The 20,237-nt window shown below is 41.6% G+C and overlaps 1 protein-coding gene across 4 annotated transcripts in view; it reads left to right on the forward strand.

The window, feature by feature from the left end:
- LOC309698327 (growth factor receptor-bound protein 10-like) overlaps window positions 1–20,237 on the forward strand; it is a 68,250-nt gene that overhangs the window by 9,365 nt on the left and 38,648 nt on the right. Inside the window, exons 1-3 of one of the 4 annotated variants that reach the window (XM_082520675.1) lie at window positions 8,876–9,005; window positions 11,604–11,709; window positions 17,747–17,840. In XM_082520675.1, the coding sequence (XP_082376801.1) occupies window positions 11,659–11,709; window positions 17,747–17,840 (145 nt within the window). In that variant the 5' untranslated portion in view covers window positions 8,876–9,005; window positions 11,604–11,658. Of the gene's footprint in view, window positions 1–8,875; window positions 9,006–9,083; window positions 9,225–10,565; window positions 10,983–11,603; window positions 11,710–17,746; window positions 17,841–20,237 lie in introns of those variants that run through there. The other 3 variants (XM_082520674.1, XM_082520676.1, XM_082520677.1) reach the window with 3 other exon arrangements.

The raw sequence follows: 20,237 nt of genomic DNA on the forward strand, positions 1-20,237 counted from the left end.
ACATAATCTAGGTTGAAAACACGGTTAATTCTTTCACAGCGAGTCAAAACAGTCAAATTTCTGTGTTAATTAACAAAAAAAGTACAATAATACTCTATTGAAGTTTCCTAATGATGACACTTTGCTTTAAACTGACCCAAACAAATGGAGCTTGTACAATTCCTCACCCAATTAGCACCAATGTTCCCATGTTAAATCCTGAAGTGGAGATCAAAGGAGGTTTTGTGTTGGATATAGATTTACTGTTAATAAAACAATTAAAATGTACTTGTCTGTGAATGTCTGTGTGTGCGTGTTGTGGGCTTATCGACATCAAGACGAACTCCAAATCTCTGAATCCAAGCACGGTGCTCCAAGCTCTTAATAAGATTTAAGTTTGTAATGTAGATGCCTGATTATATCCCAATCCCACAAGGAGGAGAAAAGACTGAAAAAAAATATTTTGTAACTAATAGATTTAATGATTATAAAGGTTTTGGGGGATTAATGAGGCTTGAAATGATATCAACAACCAGGGTTAGTTTTAAAACAACAGTGAAGCCCAGAGAAATGTGCCAGATATGTGTTGGAAAGCAGTGACATTCTGCATCTTATGTTTGGGAAATTTTATGGAATACATTTTATGGAAAATGTCTAAAGTTTTATTTGAGTGGAAATTAATATGTGGTAATGTTTTCATGCTAACATAGCTACAGGGAGAGGTTTGTTGAAGGCTTTTAACCATAACACGGTCAGGAATTATTCAACTTAATCAGAAACCTGCTGAAACTAAATATTCACATAAAACGTAAAAGTGCTGTGGCTGTGTGATGCCATCATATTTTCAGTTTAGTTCAGTTTCATCATATGAATCAACTTATTTACTGCAGGTGAGTCCAACTTAATTTAATTGAGTTAATTCAACTCGTGCAAATTACGTTAGTCCAACAAAAGTACTTAATGCAAATAGAACCTCATTTATTATGTGGAAATCCATTCCATGATTGTTTTAAGTTCATTTAAAGAGTTGTTCTTTGGTGCATTCAACAAAGTGTAGAGTCTAATTAACACATTCATAGGCAATTTAGAATCATCAATTAATCGAACCACACTTGCATGTCTTTGAACTGTGGGTGGAAGCAGGAATACCCAGAGAGATTTGAGTCCACCTTCTTACTTTGAGGCAACACTGCTAACCGCCGCACCACCGAGCTGTCACTGCATACTTCAAACAACAAGGAAAGCTATGATTACAAAGCCTAATACAGAATTTTTGTTACATTGTAATCTTGTGAGTCCAGGCAACTGACCACACTTTTGCTAGACTGTATCACGTCATCGCAACAAGAATAAATTTAACGAATGTGTTTGTTCAAATTTCACTTTTTTGGGTGTTCTGTTCAGACAACTTGCACTTGCACTTTTCAGTGCACCACTGATTGCTTCAAAAATTTAAAGATGGCAACTTTTCAGCTTGAATTTCAGTTTGGGAAGAGTATGAAGTCACAGGGTGCCAGTTCTAATGAATGAGGCTGGTGTAGGTCAGTTGGATGAAATGGTCTCGGAACGTATCAGGACATTATGGTAGAATGCTGTAAAGGCAGTCTTACACCAAGGGGGGAATTTTTACACTGAAGACTACTGTTTGGTGTCAGGGCCATAGCCAGAGACTTTGACATATTTGCTCTCTGTCTCGGCCAAATAGCCAGGCTTGAAGGTGATAGGGGCCAAATGCAAATAAGGGGTGGTGCTTGATTTTCAGCAGTAGAGTTCCATAAATTTTGATTGCTCCTTATGTATTTAGCCCCCATTTTGCTAATTCAAGTTTAGAAAAAGCTTACAGTTGCTATCGGAGAGCTAATTCCAGCTTTCTGGCATAGTGAGTGACTCTTTCATTGTCTTCTCTCTAACTACAATTTGTTGAGTTTTGTGAAATGGGTTAAAAGACCACCACTGACACACCGACTGGAAAAATCTCGGTTTATTGCTTGTGTCACATATCTGTTTTCTTATATAACCTTTAGTGATGGCCCAGGAGTACTATTCCAATTTGTGAAAAGCAAATCTCCCTTTCTTGATGTCTAATAGAAATTATAGCAGTATAAAAATCTCTGAAGCAGAAGTTGGGAAAATCCAGCAAATTTTCAAAATTTACAATAAGATCACTGTGAACATTGGCGTAGCACAGGCCAAAATCATCCAGTACTGCTGAGCTTTTTCCATCTGGTCCAAAGTGTTGGAGGGGTGGACCGCACTGCTATTCCTAGAAAGAACTAATCATCTCTTGTGCATTATTTCATGTAGGTCTTTGCTTTCTTGGCCACCATTTTCACCTCTCTGCACCAAACCGAAATCTCTGTGCTCTATTATGTTTGGAGAAGCAGTGGCATTCCAGCTCAGAGGTGAATATCAATTAAAAAACCAGCAGGCTGTCAACAACAGCTCCTAGACCACCCAACCACAGTCAAGTTGTCCACACGGACACACCCACAAACACAAACTTACACAATGAATCACCTGCAAAACATGCTGTGAGTGCACACGCTGTACCCTGCAAGAAAGGACACACACTAACACCGGCATGCTCTGACCTAAATCCATGTGATCGGATTCAGTTTTGTGAACTTTGTGGAGCTTTCACAGGTTTCAAGACTCTCGTGGCACAATAGGTCGAGTCTGTGACGTAACCATTCATGGCATCCCACCCGTTTTACACGTAAGTCTCCCGTTCACACCCAGACCAGGGTAGTGCTTTGAAGTTACTTTAGGCTGTCAGACGTCACGTGTTAACATGCTGCACACTGAACTTACAACTGGAGACAATTAAGCCCACAGTGTTGTGTGTGTTTTCTGAACTGACCTCCCATGTCCTTGAGAGACTCAGATTCCACCACATCTGGGAAGGCTGTTTCCCAACAAGGGTCAGAGGAATTTTTATGTAACAGCCACGCTTCTCCTGTGTTTTCAAAACACTGCGCACGTCCATGTGTTTGTGCGGCTGACCCATTTCAGTGGGAAACGTCAAGCTGCTTCTGCTGCCATTGTCTGTTGCGTAACGCTGCTGCATTTAGCCAATGAATGCAAACAAACAGAGCGGAGGGACCAACTGGTCATTGGACCAAGCCAGACCTTTAAAGCGTTCCTAGAAGGCACTTTACTTTGAAGTGGCTCTGGGTCTCTGGTTTCAATTGGGCTCTGATTTCTACAGTCGCACTGTACCTATTAGTAAAGAAAGGGGGAAATGATTAAAAACTGAACAAATCCTTGTTCTTTGTGTTTTGTCTTTTTACAGTTTCCAGATGCTTTCCTATATAGCCCGTTAGAAACAAGAGATGTTGCAGGGAAAACAAACACTGCCATTAATTTAAAGAAACTTGAAACATTCAGAATTCACTAAATTTGTATGCAGATTATGAATAAATGACAACTATACTGTTATGTTGAATGTTCGATGGCTCAAGTCTTTGAATAATACCCTTTGGACCTGAGGAAGTAATACTCATAATTTTTGACTTCCTGTAAAAACCTGTTGAAGGACAGGCATTCAACAAATGGTTGGGAGTGTTTGAGGATTGACTTCAGTAACCTTTGAAGAGCAGAATTAACCAGAGCTCCAACTGTCTGGGCTTTTTTCCCTAGCCAATCACCTCTTCCACAGTTCTGCTGTCGAATAACTACTAGCATCAGGGGATGTGCACAACTGGAGGCTTGGTGCAGCCATTAAGCTAATATTTTGTAGTCTCAGCAGTGATTTCCTGCCCCACATTTCTTTTCCTGGACTCTGCTAGAGCAGCTTTGCATGATTCCCAGTTAATAAGTTGATCCTCTGTCTGAAACATACCATTTTATCTTCTTTCCCATCCTTTTAAACCAACTCTCTCCCGATTGGCTTCCTCTTGCAAACAGACGCCCTTCACAGCAGGTGGGTGAGACTTATTTTTGTCTTTTATTTATTTATTTTTGCATCTTACAGTTTGTGTCAAAATTGTCGCTTTTAGACTCACTGGGCTGAGGTTTCTTATTGTGCTGTGTACTATTTTGAGCTCTGATTGTGTACTATTTTTGATACTCTGCTCTGGCTGCTGTAAACACCAGCCCAAAGACCACAACACACTGCTTGAAATCTTCAATCTGATAAGAACTGGAGTCTTTATGTTAATGACTACAACTGCTACAGAACTGCCTCAGATGTCAGACCAGTTCTGCCAAGTTCTGGGTATAAGCACTCCCATGTGATGATGAGGTGTTTTGATACTCCATATGTTTTTCCTCTCTATCTTCTAATGTGGGTTTTGTAAACAAAGCCCTACATGGAGCCCACGATCTGTAACTAGCTTTTACCTTTGACCTATTTACAGAGCCCAGTTTCCTCTGAAAAGTTCATGGACATCCAAAATACACGTGGCATCGGGCTCATGCACATACAGGCTCATGTTTGAGATTTTGCAGGCTTACACAGAGGGATGTCTGCTTGGAGCTACAGAAAAGCTTATTTCTACTGTCAGAAGTTCAGCTGTCATACTGGCAGAGGCAGCGTCACCTTAAGCGTCCAGAAATGTCTGACCTTGAAACAAATGAATGCTGTAATGAAATAAGGGTTATCGTCATCCAAATAAAGTGTCCTTCTCCTTGCCGAATCTACTTCTCCAAGCCTCCTTGTTATCTGCTGTCAACCCCCAACATGTGTCCTCAGTCTGACAGTAGATAAAGTGGAGGGCTTAGTTAACCTATAAGTGGATGAAACCTGAGCTTGCAAATGGCCACTGGCTGATAGATGCAAATAAAAGGAGGTGTTGAAGATAATCTAGCACAGCGCAGACAATCTAATGCCTGTAAAAGAAGTTGTTGCTAGTATTGCTGAGAGCTGTGTAGTTGCAGCTACCACTGCTGTGACTTATTTCAAGCTCTGTTGGTTTGGGATATGGGTTATTACTCACTCACTTAAGCCAAATATTGATGATGCTGACTGTTTAAGCCTTGAGATTGAATGGGAAAAAGCACTGGAGAAGTTAAACAAGCTGCAGTTTGAGATGTGAAAGCTAGCAGGCAGACAGCCGTCTTTGTATAGAAAATTAAAACAGGTGATAGGTGACTCATTTAAGCATTAATGTATTGTTAAGTATAAAATAGACCTATACCTACAACCTTATTAGCCAGTAGTTCCTCATCAGTTGCTGTCTTCTCAAGCACATCAACTGAAGGCTGGCAAAACAGAGTCTCTCATGATCGTGCAAATCTCAAGTGAATTCAGCCTCCTCACAGAGTAAATGCACCACTGCACTGATGGGATGTACTCAAAGAAGAATGACCACAGCAGCTTAACACAGCATACTCCAGCCCCACCATGACCTTGATGAGGATAAGCGGAAGGGAAATGAGTGGATAGGTGTCTTATTATTACTGACCTCCTTGTTTAGTAGGGGTGCAATGATACAGAAAATTCACGGTTCAGTCCGGTTCGATACTTTGGTGTCACGGTTCGATATTTTTTCGATACAAAAAAAATGTTCATGCCTTTTTAATTTGTCATTTATTAAATTTTCACGGCACATTCTGCACCACATCTCTGTGCGTTCATCATTTGTTTGAAGCCAGCTCACCTCCTGCAACTACTTTTCCGAGAATACGTGCTTCTTTTGTGGTTCGGACTCCTGACATTTCTTTGGAGGTGGAGGAACATCACAGTAATTGCTTAAAGGAGCTTCTTCGACATCTTTAAGAGTTCTAAACAAATGTCTGTCCTCCTCCTGAAAATCTTATGTACGCAAACACGCGTTGCAACTTCTTATCTTGTGCGCGTTTTTTATTTTGACAGCGAATGCGCACCTGCGGACCACTTATGTGCAGCCCTGGTTATTTAGCTCGTCATATTGCAGCCACAGAAATTATTTTGTCCATGAAACCATAAAGCTGCACTTTCTTTTTGCCTTATGGTCTGATTTGTCATAACTTTTCCGTTTTGCGGTAAGCTTTTCTTTGGCTGTCACTTCTTCACCCTGACCTGTCTTATTTGGCTCAGCAGAACTAAAATATATATCCTGCTGCTTTTACACAGGCACTCACATAAGCTCAGCGATTCTCTGCGCGATCAACCTCTCACATGTTTAAGCTTGATGCGGGAGATTTCACTTGTCATGTTTGCATAGTAAGCTAACGATTGATAAGACGACGTCAGAGGAATTGGTGCGCAAATTATCATCACTCACCAATCAGTGCTGTCGCTCTCTATACACAGTTCGCGCGATTGCAAAGTGAAAGCAAAAAACAAGCGCAAATTCAAACGCGATTTCAATATGTCACATATTGACAGTGGCTCACCGATGCCAATGACATAATTACCCAGCTACATTTCCGAAAGAATGCAAAAGCATTGACATATATTTTTCCTTCCTACGATAGGCCGACGGGCAGGGCAGAGATAGATTTTGGTAGCCCGACTGGAAAAATCGCTAGCCCCGGGACGTCGGGCTAGCGATTTTGCGAGCCCTGTATCTGATTGAGGAATCACTCATCTTTGGAAAAGAGAGTTTATTACAGAGAAATGGCTCTTTCCAAAATAAAAGCTATACTATACGCTTCTTCTGGGCTATATTCTCAGCAGCATATTAAACATATCAGGTCCCCATAAGGAGAATCATGTGCTAACGGCCGTCTAAATGACTCTGCTAAAGTTTGTAGCATGCGTGCTTGTTGTTTTTGTCTGCTTCCACTTGTCTTTGCACTAGGATGATGTCGGCGTAAATGTGCAGTCATATTCGTTGTGTTCCCACTAGAGCTGTCAGCGTAAATCTCGTTGAAATGACGTTAACGCCACAACACGGCAAATCTCCATTAACGAGCTACCCCTGATCGCCCCGTGCATGGGGCTGGACGGCCAACACGTTAACGAGCTAACTGCGCTAACACGCTAGCGCCCACCCATGTAATTGAGCATTGCGTGGCACATCCAACATACTGTTTTACTTTAGTCCATGACGCGCTTACCTTCAGGGTCATACGTCACATGAAAACCAAAATAGTTCCAAACGCCAGATCTGAATGAGGGCGGGGGAGGTTCAATTTGCCATGTTGCAAGGAGAGCTTAACTTCTGTCTTGCTAGCTTGCCCTGCGCTCAGTGAATCTGCGTTCGACTACTCCAACACAGACAGCCTCGTCAGAAGAAAATTAATTTAAAATTTTGCATTGTTCGATACATATGCGTACCGAACCGAAAGCACTGTATCGAACGGTTCAATGTCGATACGAGTATCGTTGCACCCCTATTGTTTAGCTTTATGTACAGAAAGGTGGTGTCCCTAGTGAAGGATCTGTCAACCAGGCCGAGCAGCTGCATCCAAACCTTACCTCACCAAGTACAAGAAGGAAGAAGGAACTTCAGCACACCAAGACATTTTGGACAATTTCACGCTTCCAACTTTGTGGGCACAATTTGGGGATGGCCCCTTCCTGTTCCAACATGATTGTGGACCACTGCACAAAGCAAGGTCCATAAAGACATTAATGAGCGAGATAGGAGGAATTTGACTATTCTGTACCAGACAGAACCCCTTTGGGAGGAATTAGTCTGGAGACTCTGGGCCAGGCCTTCTCACCCAATGTCAGCGTCTGACCTCATAGATGTGCTTCTGAAGAATGGTCAAAAATTCCCATAAACGCCTAAACGTTGTGGGAAGCCTTCCCAGAAGAATTAAAGCTGTTATAGCTGCAAAAGGTGGACCAACATTATATTGAACACTATGGATTAAGAGTGGGATGTCACTCAAGTTCATATGCGTGTGAAGGCAGACAAGTGAGTACTTTTGGCAATCTAGTGTTGCTAGTCTCATACTGTAATCCTTATTTTCCACTTTTGATGCTACCGTTCTGACCCAAATCAGTCCATGACATTCTTCTTCCGCCACACCACCCTGCCCTCACTCTCTTCTTCACATCTTTTAGGCTTTGTCCATTTCACTGCACAGTGAAAGACAAGCACTTAAACTCTTGCCTTCACCACCTCTGCTCCTTGCATCGTAACCCTTCCACCGTCCTCTCTCTCTCTCATTCACAAACGTATTCTTCCTCGGATCTGCTGAATTTCATTGCTCCAGTCTTCTTTCCAAAGCGTACCTCTGCCTCTCCAGCTTCCCCTCAACCTGCTCTGTCAGTACAAACCATGTGCTCTTCAGATATAGTCCACAGAGAGTCTGAGCTCGTCCATCAACGTGTCCATTGCTGTTGCCAAGAGGGGAGCCCAGGCTGTCAAATGTGCGCCATTTCCCATGTAAGATATGACCCCAAGCAACACTAACAGTGTACAGCCTTGGAAACAGCTCAGTGTGATTTGATTTAGATGCAGAATGCTTATCTGTCCCCTTTTTCCGTGCTTACCTGTCAATAAGGTTTAAGGTAATATTTGCCATGCTAACTCTTGCATGCTGTTTAACAGAGCTTCTACTTTGCTAGAGACCCTTCCCTATTGCACAGGTGGTCAAATATGAACTTTCAAGCTCATTAGAACCGCACAAACTCTATTTTTGCCTTCATATACTTTATTTCATGCATGTTTGCAAGTTTCAATAAACACTTCACTTATTTCCCATTTTCCAAACAAAATATAGAGAGATAGGAGGAGGCTCCAGGCTTTTGCACAACACTGTATGTTGCTTAAAAAAAACAAACAACAAAAAAACTTCATGGTGACTCCATTTTTCATATGCAGTTTCCACCATATGTAATTTTTTTTCTGGGGCTGCCACTGGCTCATACATTGAAGTCCTCCTTCTGCTCGGAGGGTTACAGCCAGGTCTTGAACACACTGCAAAAATAGTCCACTTTTACAGACATGTCGAGCCAATAAAGTAAAAAAGGGGTATTTTTTGCAGTGTGTTCTAGTGAACAGGGCGGGGAGAGAGAAGGAGGAGGAGGCTGTCCTTCGCTGGCGTGTGTCTGCGTGCATGTGAGAGAGAGCGAGAGGAGTCAGCTGGTCGAAAAGTGCGGAATGAGCGGTGCATGCATGCGTGTGTTTGCATGTGTGCGAGCGCGGGTGAGCGAGCGTTACTTGTGTGAGCGTTGTACGTGTGCAAGGAAAGCACCTCGGGGTGGGGTGGGGTGGGGAGGGGGGAACAAGGTGAAGACAACAGAGTGGAGCCTGGGGGGGTGGAGGTAAGGGGGGGAAAGCAGTTTGTGCGGACATCCAGACGAGGATAGCCGGAGCGCACCGGGTGCTTCTCCGTCCTGGACACGATTTTGCCTTTTCATTACCGTAAGCGCTTTGCATACTTGTTTGGGAACTAATATCTCTCATCAGGACTGCATATCGTTAAACTCAGTATCAGCCGGTCTATACATACTTACTGGTCATGCGCCGGGACGCAAAGGAGCTTTAGAGATGATGTAAACTCAATTTATGAGCTACCTTGTTGGTAGAAAAAAGGTATTTAATGACAGTTATTGCTGTGCTGTGAGAGGCAAAGTCATTATGTAACTCTTTAAATTTGCCACACTACTCTAAGTGATCAGATTCTTCGCTTTTATGGAGATGACTGTAAAGTTGTCATATATTTATTTTTTAATATTAGAAACACGCGTTGGCTGTAGTGGTGATAGTGAAGGAGGGGATTCAATCTTTCAGCTCACAGCCGTCATATCACCTCATAACACAGTCAGACTCAGATGCTCCATCAGTGCCTAAAGCTATTGTACCTCCTCCCTCTTCCACTAATTCCGATTTTGAACTGGGACAAGAGTTATCTGAAGCATCAGCATGGTAGGGAACTGCTTCCCCAGAGAGCATAAGCTAGGTGTGTGTGTGTGTGTGTGTGTGTGTGTGTGTGTGTGTGTTAATGGGCTGTCATAAAGCTCCAAGCTGTGCCTTAATGTAGGTTTAATCTTTGTATGCTGTTAAACTTCCTTCCTTCTTATCTTATGCACAAAGTAGACTTCATGTCTGTTTGGGTCTCAGGTAATATTAAGGAGTTTTGTGAGTGTGTGCTCTTCATAAGACAACAGACCGTGAGTGTAGCTAAAAATCTGAATCCTTATGCACTTGGAAAGATGTGGTAGTAGTAGTGGGTGTGTTAAACACACTCACACACGTGTGACATTATTAAGTTGCTCCCTGCCCTGTTTAATTTCTCCAGATCTCCCCATATGACCAGCGAAGCTGAATTGTTCCCTCTCTCCACAGGAGGAATCACAAATGTCAGGAAATGTCAAGCACACAGAGCTCTGTCTTTGGCACTTTCAGGCTTATTAATTTGCACGTACGACGGCGGCACTTGCCCTTTTGGCCAGGACTTTGGTTGCTGCGAACAGCCTGTGCAATAACATGTAATATATTAAGAAAAAAAAGTGTGCAGTTATCAGGAACGCAGAGGCTGCACTGCAACGTATGCCTCTGACAGAAGAGCAAACCTAAAGATAGCAGAGCCCCAGTGGAAACAGTAATTAGTGGGGTGAAGAGAGAGGGAGGAGAGGAGAGAGGAGGAGGAGGAGGAGGAGGATATTGTTTGAACCATCTGATATCTGTTATATAATGACCTGTACAATGGAGACATGCTGGGAGAGAAAGTGAAGAGGAATCGTCAAAGAGTGAGAGGAGCTATTTAGTGAGAGAGAGAGAGGCAGCTCTGTGTGTGGTTTCAGCAGATTGGGTTTGCTGAACCTTTGTTGGAAGCAGTATCAGTTGCAGCAGTTCCCTAAAAAATGTGTATGTGGGCTGCATAACATCATTTCTCTCTTTGAGGAAGCTTATTATTTTTCCTCGAGCTCACAGATGAATCCAGTCTGTGAGCTGGGCATCTCTAATATGTTATTGCAGCTCTCCGTGAAATTGGACAGGCAGATAGGAGTTAAAGAGGATCAGCGATTAGATTTCAACAGTGATCTGGGACTTCCACCAGCAGGCGAGCTAAGACGATGAAACAAGTTTAAGACAGAAATCTGATTCCAAAGTGACATTACACGGGGCTTATAATGAGCCTGTTTATCTTCATATGAATGTGACTGCAAGGAGTTTTTGGTATGTAAATGCAAGTAAGAGTTTTTTTCTTTCTAAATGCTGCAGACAAATAAACAGAAGACTAAGTGCTGAACAGCTTGAGATGGATTTTTGTGTGTGTGTATGTCTGTGCTTGCGAGTCCTCTTTCCAAACACACACATGCGCGCAACTTCCTGCTGCTTACTCACAGCAGATAATGCAGTGGAAATAGACGACTCCTAGACGACACACACACACACACACAGGTGGTGGAGAGTGGTCATGTGTTGCTCACTCGGAGAGGAGAAATTCTTATTTAGTTCTAAGCCACTGGCTTTGTGAAGGAACTGTGTGTGTATTGTATACAATGACTGTGTTTACACTGTGTGTGCACATGTTCAACCGTGCATGCACACTAAGTCGCACAGACAAGCTTTGCTGTTTAGGTGAGAAGGAGGTGCAGGACTTTTGTCTTTAGAAAATTGATACCAGTTGTGCAAAGTTGTTGTGTAATGTATATCACAAAATCCCAGATCCACCTTTAGTAGTTAATGAAATTTGTTAATTAAAACTTCATTTTAACCCTGTGTTTTTTTTTCTTACTGACTTTTCTCTGTGATTTTAGCTCTGTTCTTCATTCAGTCTGTTTCTTTTTTGTGCAGAGTGCTGGTGAGACCAGAGGGTTATTCCCTGCAGAGGGAACGCTGAAGGAACATCATGGCATTAGCGGGATGCCCTGACTACTTCTTACGTCATTCGAACTACCAGGTAAACATTTAATGTTCCAGCTGTATGTGGGTTTGTTGGTAGAACGGGAATAAAAGTAATGTTAAACTGGAGTTAGTTTTCACGTAACAGTTAATCAACTTTAAGACTAAGTGACACTTGCTGGTTGATGAAGAATTCTTAATTTTTGTGTAATTTTAGACAAATTTTGGTATAATCTTGGACCGAACAAAAATTATTTTATTTTACTTTTATGAGTTTGCCTGTTTGACATGGTGCACATTTACCATCATGCTTTTAGAAGATGGTGCTGTCCTGTGTGCATGCTAACACTAAAGGCCTCGGTATACCAGTTACGTTGGTTGTTTCATGCAGTGTGCACTAGGGGACATTGCTTACCTAGCGCACTGGTTGGTGGCTCGCGTTGGTTGGTAGCTAATGTTGGTTGGTAGCTAATGTTGGTTGGTCGCTTTGTCCACTAGGCAACATCACCTAACAGTCACTTATATTTATTCCTGTTTTTAAGGCCTTGGTCGCTGCTGCGATACAATAAGTGTCGCCACTAAGACAATACTGCCACATCAGCGCTGTTATAGGAGGAGAAGTCAAAGCCGGGAAAAAAACCCCATTGCCAAGTGGGGTTTTTTCACCAAGTATTTCCCATGTCTCATGTTTTCAAATTGTTGTAATAGCACCCTCTGTATAATCTTTGACTATTAAAATGGCCGTAAAAACCAACATGATCATGCACTGGTGTCTTCAGCCCAGCTGCAGCAGCACAAAGTTTGCAGTTGGCTAACTGCTGTGCTAGAAATAAGTTGGAGACTAAAATGTTATCAAAACGGATACAAATAATAGAAAAGATTGATATTCTCCGAGTAGTAAATAAAAAATATGACATTATTATTTTATAATATTGTCAAGAGACTAGCAAACGGTTGCCTATTCATATATAACAGATAGTTAAATTATCATTTGTTTGAAATTTGTGTTGCTGCTCCAAGAATAATTGCAGTTGTTCAGTTCTCCGACTTCCTAGTAAGCTAGCCACCTTTGAATGCACTCTGGTGCTGAGTGCTTAGCAGTAACGATGAGCAGAGCTTTTTTTGTGGAAACCAGCTGCTGTACTGAATATGTCAACTGGGTAACCAAGATAAACATTAACAGATGAAACCACCGAAATATTGATTATGAGGCAAGACCAAGGTTAAAGTTTAGCAGTGGGCTAAAGTTTGCTTGCCTCAAAGTGAGCGAATCCCAGCTTAGTTTGGTGAAATATGGCATTGGTGCAACACGACAGACCTGGTTCCACTGTCCAACTCCTGCAGAATGAGCCCTTTGTTTCTCAGCTTGGATTTTCTCCTTTCCAACCCTCCAGTAACCTAAAGAATTTGGCTAAAGAGCTTCATGGAGGTCTATAAATAGAGTGCTAAGCAAACAACAATAACAAGTTTGGGCTTTGTTGTGTGACAGGCCTAAAAGCACTGGATTGATGGTATGATGTCTTGCTGGGACCCATGGAATGATGGAGGTGATGTAGTCTCCGCTGTCTTTTTTTTCTCTTAGTGGAGGGACAAAAATCCTGCTCACCCAAACTGCGGGACTGCTGAGCCCCTGCTGAGCTGACATTAAGTTGGACTGGTTCACGTTAGCTTCCAGGAAAGAGTTTTGCCCCAGTAAGGCTGCAGTGAATAGTGAATTGAATCCCCATCGAAAAACAACATTCCTCCACCCTGCATGTAGCAGAGAAAAACCAAAGTTTGATAGTTTGATGGAGAGAAGTGGGTTACAACATTGCTCTGTTTGTGTTGGTCTGTGTGTATGTTGCTCATGTAAAGCTTGCCAGTTGTCATGAAACAGCATGGCACACATGGAGTCTCTGCGCGGCAATGACTTTATGCTCAGTGTTTAGAGATAAGGAGCAAATAAGCCCCTTTTCTTTGTACTTACATAACACTATACATAATGGTGGTCATGTTTGGGAATTTGGGCAGCAAAGTCTTATGTGTGTTCCTGTGTCTCGCACTCTTACTGAGAGCGTTGGACCTGTGCCAGGGAGGTCTCAGATTAAACGGGCGGCGACCCTTGCTTTCCCTTTTTTTCTTATGGATGTATTTGTAAATGTGCACACACATGCTCTCCACAGACCAAGAGACCACTGTCCACAGTCTCAAAGCTCTGATGAGTTATGACTTTAACTGCTAAGAGCGGAAAGAATGAAGCGTTTAACCTCTGCTCCTCTCCTTCAGCGTCAGCATTGATACCATTTGTTCATAAACATGTCTGTTCTGCCTGACAGTTTGTGTCTCTATATTCTCAGACGTCAGGTAAGTGGTTATGTGCGAGCATGGTGACGGGCACGCTCAGTTGTGTTTGTGCTTTCGAGGAAGCGCAGCCTTTAAAGCACTTTGTTGAAGTGCCTTGATGTCAGTGCTTTGGGCAATGGAGTGAAAGGGGAGCTCGCTATTTATGAAGGCGATGTCAAGAGAAGTTACAGGATGTCTGTCCAAAAGCAACCCCAGTATGTCAAGCTGATGGAAACTGTAGAGCCACAGCATTCGTTCAGTGAGATATAGCTTTGATGCTCCAAAACCCAGGACAAGAAATCACTCAAATCTTGGAAAACTGCTCTTCAATATTTAATGCTAGTTTCTGGCCCAGAGACATTCTGGAAATCAGCGTAATGCGACAGCGAGACGGAGAATCAAAGCATCGTTTTGAGAAAAAGAATGTGCAGCCAACACCGCTACCTCCAACGTAGCAAATCTTTCAAAGATGGTTTTAGCACAGATTTTTGTTAATGCATATAGAAGTATTTTGGCTAAGTCGGATGAGATTGTATGCTTTGTCAAAGATACAAAAGCTTCCCATCAGTAGACCGGAAGTATTTATAGTGGCACCATTAAGAAATTATAATTTTCCGTTAAGAACTAAAGTCAACTTCTAGTCTTAGGCTCTGGATCCACACACAGAAATTGCAGGTATTGCCCCACAAAAAAACAAAAAGATGTGCTTCTACTGCACATAAAACAAAGATGAACATTGTCCACAGTGGCTTCAGTGTTTACTTCCATATTACACAGTGCTGTGTTGTTGTGGTTGCTTTGGGCAAGCCAGTCATTTTAGGGTCATGATGAGAGTTACAGTGCTGTGAATAAGCATCTGACGCCATTCATTTCTTTATATTTTGCTTCCAATGAGACAGATTTTCTTTTAATATGTTAAAAAGGTTTTGAGCAGTTCTCTAGGCTTTCAAAGTTTTCTTTGGACATTGGCTGCTTTTTCATTAATTTTCATTCCATTTCAGATTATTTTATATGTGTCATTCAAACATAAAAAGGTATCTCACTCAGACAACGTAGCAGCTGTTCACCAAAATCTCATCAGAAATGATCTTGGTGGCTATCAGTGGGGAGAAAAGTTATGTGTTAAACACGGTGGAGGCACAGTAATGAATTGGGGGCTGCATTTAGGTCAGCTGTGTTGAGGATGTTAGCCAATTTAGTGCAATTATAAACGCAGAAAGGTAATATGCAAAACCATCTGTCAGCAGCTTTATTTTTCAAAAAGACAATGATCCCAAACACACTGCTAATGTAGTAAAAGCATACCGGGATAGAAAAACACACACACAGAGGACCAGTATCAGTCATGGACTAGCCCAAATCTCAACATTACTGAAGCAGTGTCGGCTCATCTGGACAGAAAACAGAACAAAAGGCAGGCAAGATCTAAAGGAAAGATTTAAATGTCCTTCATGAAGAACTATTCCTGAAGACTAGTTAAAGAAGACAAGAAAGCTTCCCTAAGAGGGTTCAGACTGTGTTGAAGAAGGAAAGCAGTTACACCAAGACTTTTGCACAGTACTGTATTAATAACCTTTGGTCCTCCGTGCCCCCTGATCAGACTTATGCTTGCCCATAAATGCAAAGCCACAATGCTAAAAAGGCTCTGTAACTGTAATAAACTTCTATGGAAAAATACTAAGATGAACATTCAAAGTAATTCAGTGTAAATGAGATTTGTTAAACGATGCTGTGTGTTGTGAAACAGAAAACACACGACTGCAGGAATGACTCACAAGCCGTAAAACTACAAGAAGAAAGCCTCCCTTCATGTACTGTGCCACTCAGTATGCCCTTAAGACTAGTTATATGAAGAATGCTGTTTTGTTTGCTATAACTATTGTGCAAAACAGTCCACATCTGGTAAATGATTTTAGCGGGAAATCAGTGCCTCTTTCTAAGAAACAGGTTCATGTCTTTCAAAATTGGCTTTTTCTACTCATATAACCACCCAGGTGACGGCTGATGTAGCATCACTACTCGATTTAGAGTTCCAGGTGAGTTTTTTATGGGGAATGTGGCCATTAAAGCTGACCCTTTTACTGCAAGAGCGCTGCAAAGGAAAGGGTAATTTTCCCTACGTTTGCTTGTAGCTATATGTTAACACTGCTGCTACTGATAGCTCTTTAAAGACCTGGAACATCGTCCTGCCTCCAATTCCAAACAGTGTATACCCTTGTGCCTGGGAAAGCCCAGACTCTGAACAGTGCCGAGAGAAGATTGATTAGTATGATTGCAGTGAGTAAATCACTTGATCACTTGATATCATCAGATTAAAAACATTCACTTATAAATTCTCTGCGTACTTTTTCCAGCTTTTCATTTTAGCTTTAGGTATCAGGTTTTGCTGTTTATGGAGATATTCTGTCTTTATAGGTGTGGTGATAAAGTTTTTCCATCTGACTTAAAGGAGTAGCATCCCTGATTTGCTTTTGTGTTCAGGGTTTGGTGTGAAAATTAAGATTAGGTCCATTAAAAGGGGTTACAGCTAGCACTTAGCTTAGCACAAACACTGAGCACTGGATTAAAGAGGTGGTCTGGCTGAAAACTTACCTACCGGTGTATTTAAAGGATATTAAATAATATTTTCATAATGTTTTCTTAAGATATATATAAAAATTGAGGTGGATATCCACATAATCATGGAAGGTTTTACTCTCGTTGTGCTAACGTAGCCTAGCTTACCACTAGACTATTTGTTTTGGAAGGTTTTAAAGAAAGAGCCACAAGTAGATCTGCTAGTAGTTAAGATGCAAATAAAAGGTCATCTCAGTTAATTTGGTAAAAGTCTCACTTTCTGTAGATTTGGAGTAATGCCTGGTGTTGTGCAGTATGTATGTATTTGATATATATGTGTGTATATATTTATGGGTGTTTAGCAGCTTGTAAGTTATTGTGCCTCAGTCTTAGCTATAGCCTGGCCTGCAGACTTTCTCTTTCAGCCCATAGGCCCTGCAGCCAAGTTGCCTTCCTTGGAAAGCTTTTGGCTGATGCTGCTTCTCAGAGCTATAAATCTTACTCTGGGCATTTATGGATGTTTTCGAAGCACCGAGGGGAGCTGCGAGTGTGTGTGTATGTGCATGCATGTGGACTGAGACCTCTGGCCACGAGCAGTTCCTGGAAGCAACGCTTCCGCGTTCTTCTTTTTCCTGGAAAAGAGAAGATTGAAAATTTCATTGGCTTTTTTCCCTCTCTTTCTCCTCTGCAGCTTTCTTGCCTTGAGGCTGCTTCAAATTAGACAATGTGTGAAGAACTTGGCAGGATGTGTGCGTGTATCTTCAGACGTGTGAAATTGTATAAGTGGGCTGGGACTGGTGGGTTTTTTTGGGTGGATTTTTTTTTTTCTAAAAATTATTGAATTGATTGATAATCTTTTTTTTCATGAAATACATCAAGGTTTAGTTAATTAGTGAGTTTCACAAGTTTAAAATAAAGCTCAGTATACCTGATACAGGGAGAGAGTGTGCATAAAGGAAAGGTCAGAGGGGTCAGAAAGCCAAAGTGACAAAGTGTCACCGGGCTCTGAATGCCTGACTTGGCATTCCTCGACAGCCGAGGCCTGAACCCACCCTTTGCCCGACCATTTGAACTCTGTGAAAATGACACGCTGTCTTCCCGTTTTACTAAAATATCTGACATCTTAAACACATTGCATGAGGCTTTTTTTAACCACGTGCTCAAAATTGTTCTTTTTTTAAATGTTTTTTATGTCCTTTACTTTTTTTTTGGGACAGGAAAGGATGGACCGCACTTCCACTCGCAGGCCTGACGAGCTTATTGTTCCTGGCTTTCAGCGCTCAGCCAGTCAGAATTTGCCACATCACCATGGTAACTCTTCTCTCTTCTCCTTCTTGAACCTATGTTGGATTTATTAAAAAAAATTGGAACATTTAGGTTGGATTATAATAACTGGTTATTACCATTGGTCTTTTCTGGTATGTCCTGAGTGATTAATGAAATCCTTCCATCTAGGGCTGAACGATTATGGAAAATAATCTAATTGCGATTTTTTTGCCCCAATATTGCGATTGCGATGCGATATGCGATTATTTTTTAAGGTCTTTGTCTTCTGTATTATTAAACAAAGACAAGCAATACATCATATAGTATGGCCAATACTATATTACATTAATTTTAAACTGTTCTTTCCTGGAAGACAGACCTCTGTTATGATGACATGAGGTGATGCATGAATTGATGACTGACATTGTTATTTAACTTCTTCAATCACAACAGTATATTTGAACATACACAATAGTTTATTTTTAGCTTACAAACATCTGAGCATAAAGTGGTGACAAGGAACCCTGGTGTAAACATTAAAATGAAAGTCAGTACAATGTGCAGATTGCAGAAATATACATAAAAAAAATCAGTGGCTTTACCACACTCAGTTTTTCGACATCTGTGAACTACTAGACAGTCATTCAATTAAAAAATAATATTAAATAAATAAAACTAATAAAAAAAAATACACACATCTTACTGATCTCTGCAGTCAGTAACATTACACATAAAGTGCAAACATAATAGCAATTGTATAAACACACACACAAACACGCCTTTAAAATTTAAAGGCGTGAAATTGGACGGTCTAGTTCTGATTAGCGTCACCGCTGTCTCGGTGGAGTTTATTAAACTCGGCCGTCTGCTTCTTGCTATCTAAAATATAACCAGACACTGGTGTAAATTCTCGACTGTCTCATACTTCTGTTTAATAAGTTTTCTGTTTGACGTTTAGTCAGCTGTGTGAAAACCAAGGAGGAACCCACCCGGGGGATTAATAAAGTTTTATTTTATCTAATCTAATAACTTTAATCTCAGCCAAACTGATTTACTCACGAACAAACAAAACACTGAAAAAAGCCTAACAATAACATTTTTAGGTTGTCTAAGTGACTTATATATTACGTTTAACCCGAGCAGCGAAACTCCGCGGTGATCTGAAAATGATGTGCCGGGAGTTGTGCCGTTCTCGGCCGCATCAGTAACCCTCGAGCTCCCGGCTAGCTGTCGAGCTGGTGGGTAGCAGACGCCTCTGAAAACGTCGAAGCACTTTTGCAAATATGCGATATCTTGATAAACCGAGCAGATATTTGATGTTTACACAACTACTTTCTCGCCTGAAAATATGTTAAAAGTTTATTTTGTGACCCAGAAAGATTAGTATGAGTAATTTTAAAACTTAGTAGCGGCCGCCATTGCTGGAAACTGGAGTTTGGCTGGGCCGCGCTATGAATTCTGGGATATGGTAGTAATTTGGACAGCCTTCGGCGCGTCGCTGTGACGTAATCGGTCTACAAATGCGGCCTCAGGAGGATGCAGCCCATGAATTTGGACATGTCCAGAGTATAATCGCAGCCTTTGCGGTTAGAAAATTGCACTTGATCATGTCGCGATATTATCGCAAATGCGATATATCGTTCAGCCCTACTTCCATCTATATTTCTTTTGTCATTTCCTTTCTTCATACCTTTCTTTATGGGATCAAAACCAATTTATCGGCCTCTTAACACTCTTCCTGTCTTCCTAGAAATCCCCCCCTCCTGCTCTATCTCCATCTCCATCTAGGACACTGTCTCCCTCCATCACTACATGCTATGCTCTCCAGATGGAGAGATTATTGACAAATTTTAAACTCTCCCCTCCCTCTACCGCTGCTCGGCACTACTTTGAACTCTTCCCTTCCCCACAGTGCCTCAGTATTAAATCTGCCCCCATTATATTTCCAGAATTTCATTCACACTTCCAGGAAAATCTTGGGAATTCTTGGCTAGTGGTTATCCTGTGGATTAGCTTTTTTTTTTCTTTTGGTTTGGTGATTTATTGGACTGGCTTCACTTCTGCTGCTTGTTGGTCATGCTCGTGTATTGTAAACATGGTTTCACAATAAGTGAATGGGTGCTTACATAGGTCTATAGGTCAAACAGTTCAGGGCAGAAGGGAGTTCATAGAAAGTAAGCCATAGGTCTGTGGGTCAGGGTTGTAGATAGTAGGAGGTCAGCAGGTTCATACTCTATTCAGGCAGTGACGCCACTGGAGTGATCAGCCGTTTGCCACTATCACACACTAGACAGTAAAACAGCACTTCCAGAATCTTTTCTTGTTGTTAGTGATAGCTTGTAAAGTGTAACTGCTACAACTAAATATGGGGTCAAGATCATGCAAATGTAAATGCATTGGCACAATAGACGCAAGAATCTCTCAGTCTGTGCACAACTTTTT

The sequence above is a fragment of the Aulonocara stuartgranti genome, assembly GCF_965226115.1.
Source record: "Aulonocara stuartgranti genome assembly, chromosome: 22".
NCBI classification, from domain to species: domain Eukaryota; kingdom Metazoa; phylum Chordata; class Actinopteri; order Cichliformes; family Cichlidae; genus Aulonocara; species Aulonocara stuartgranti.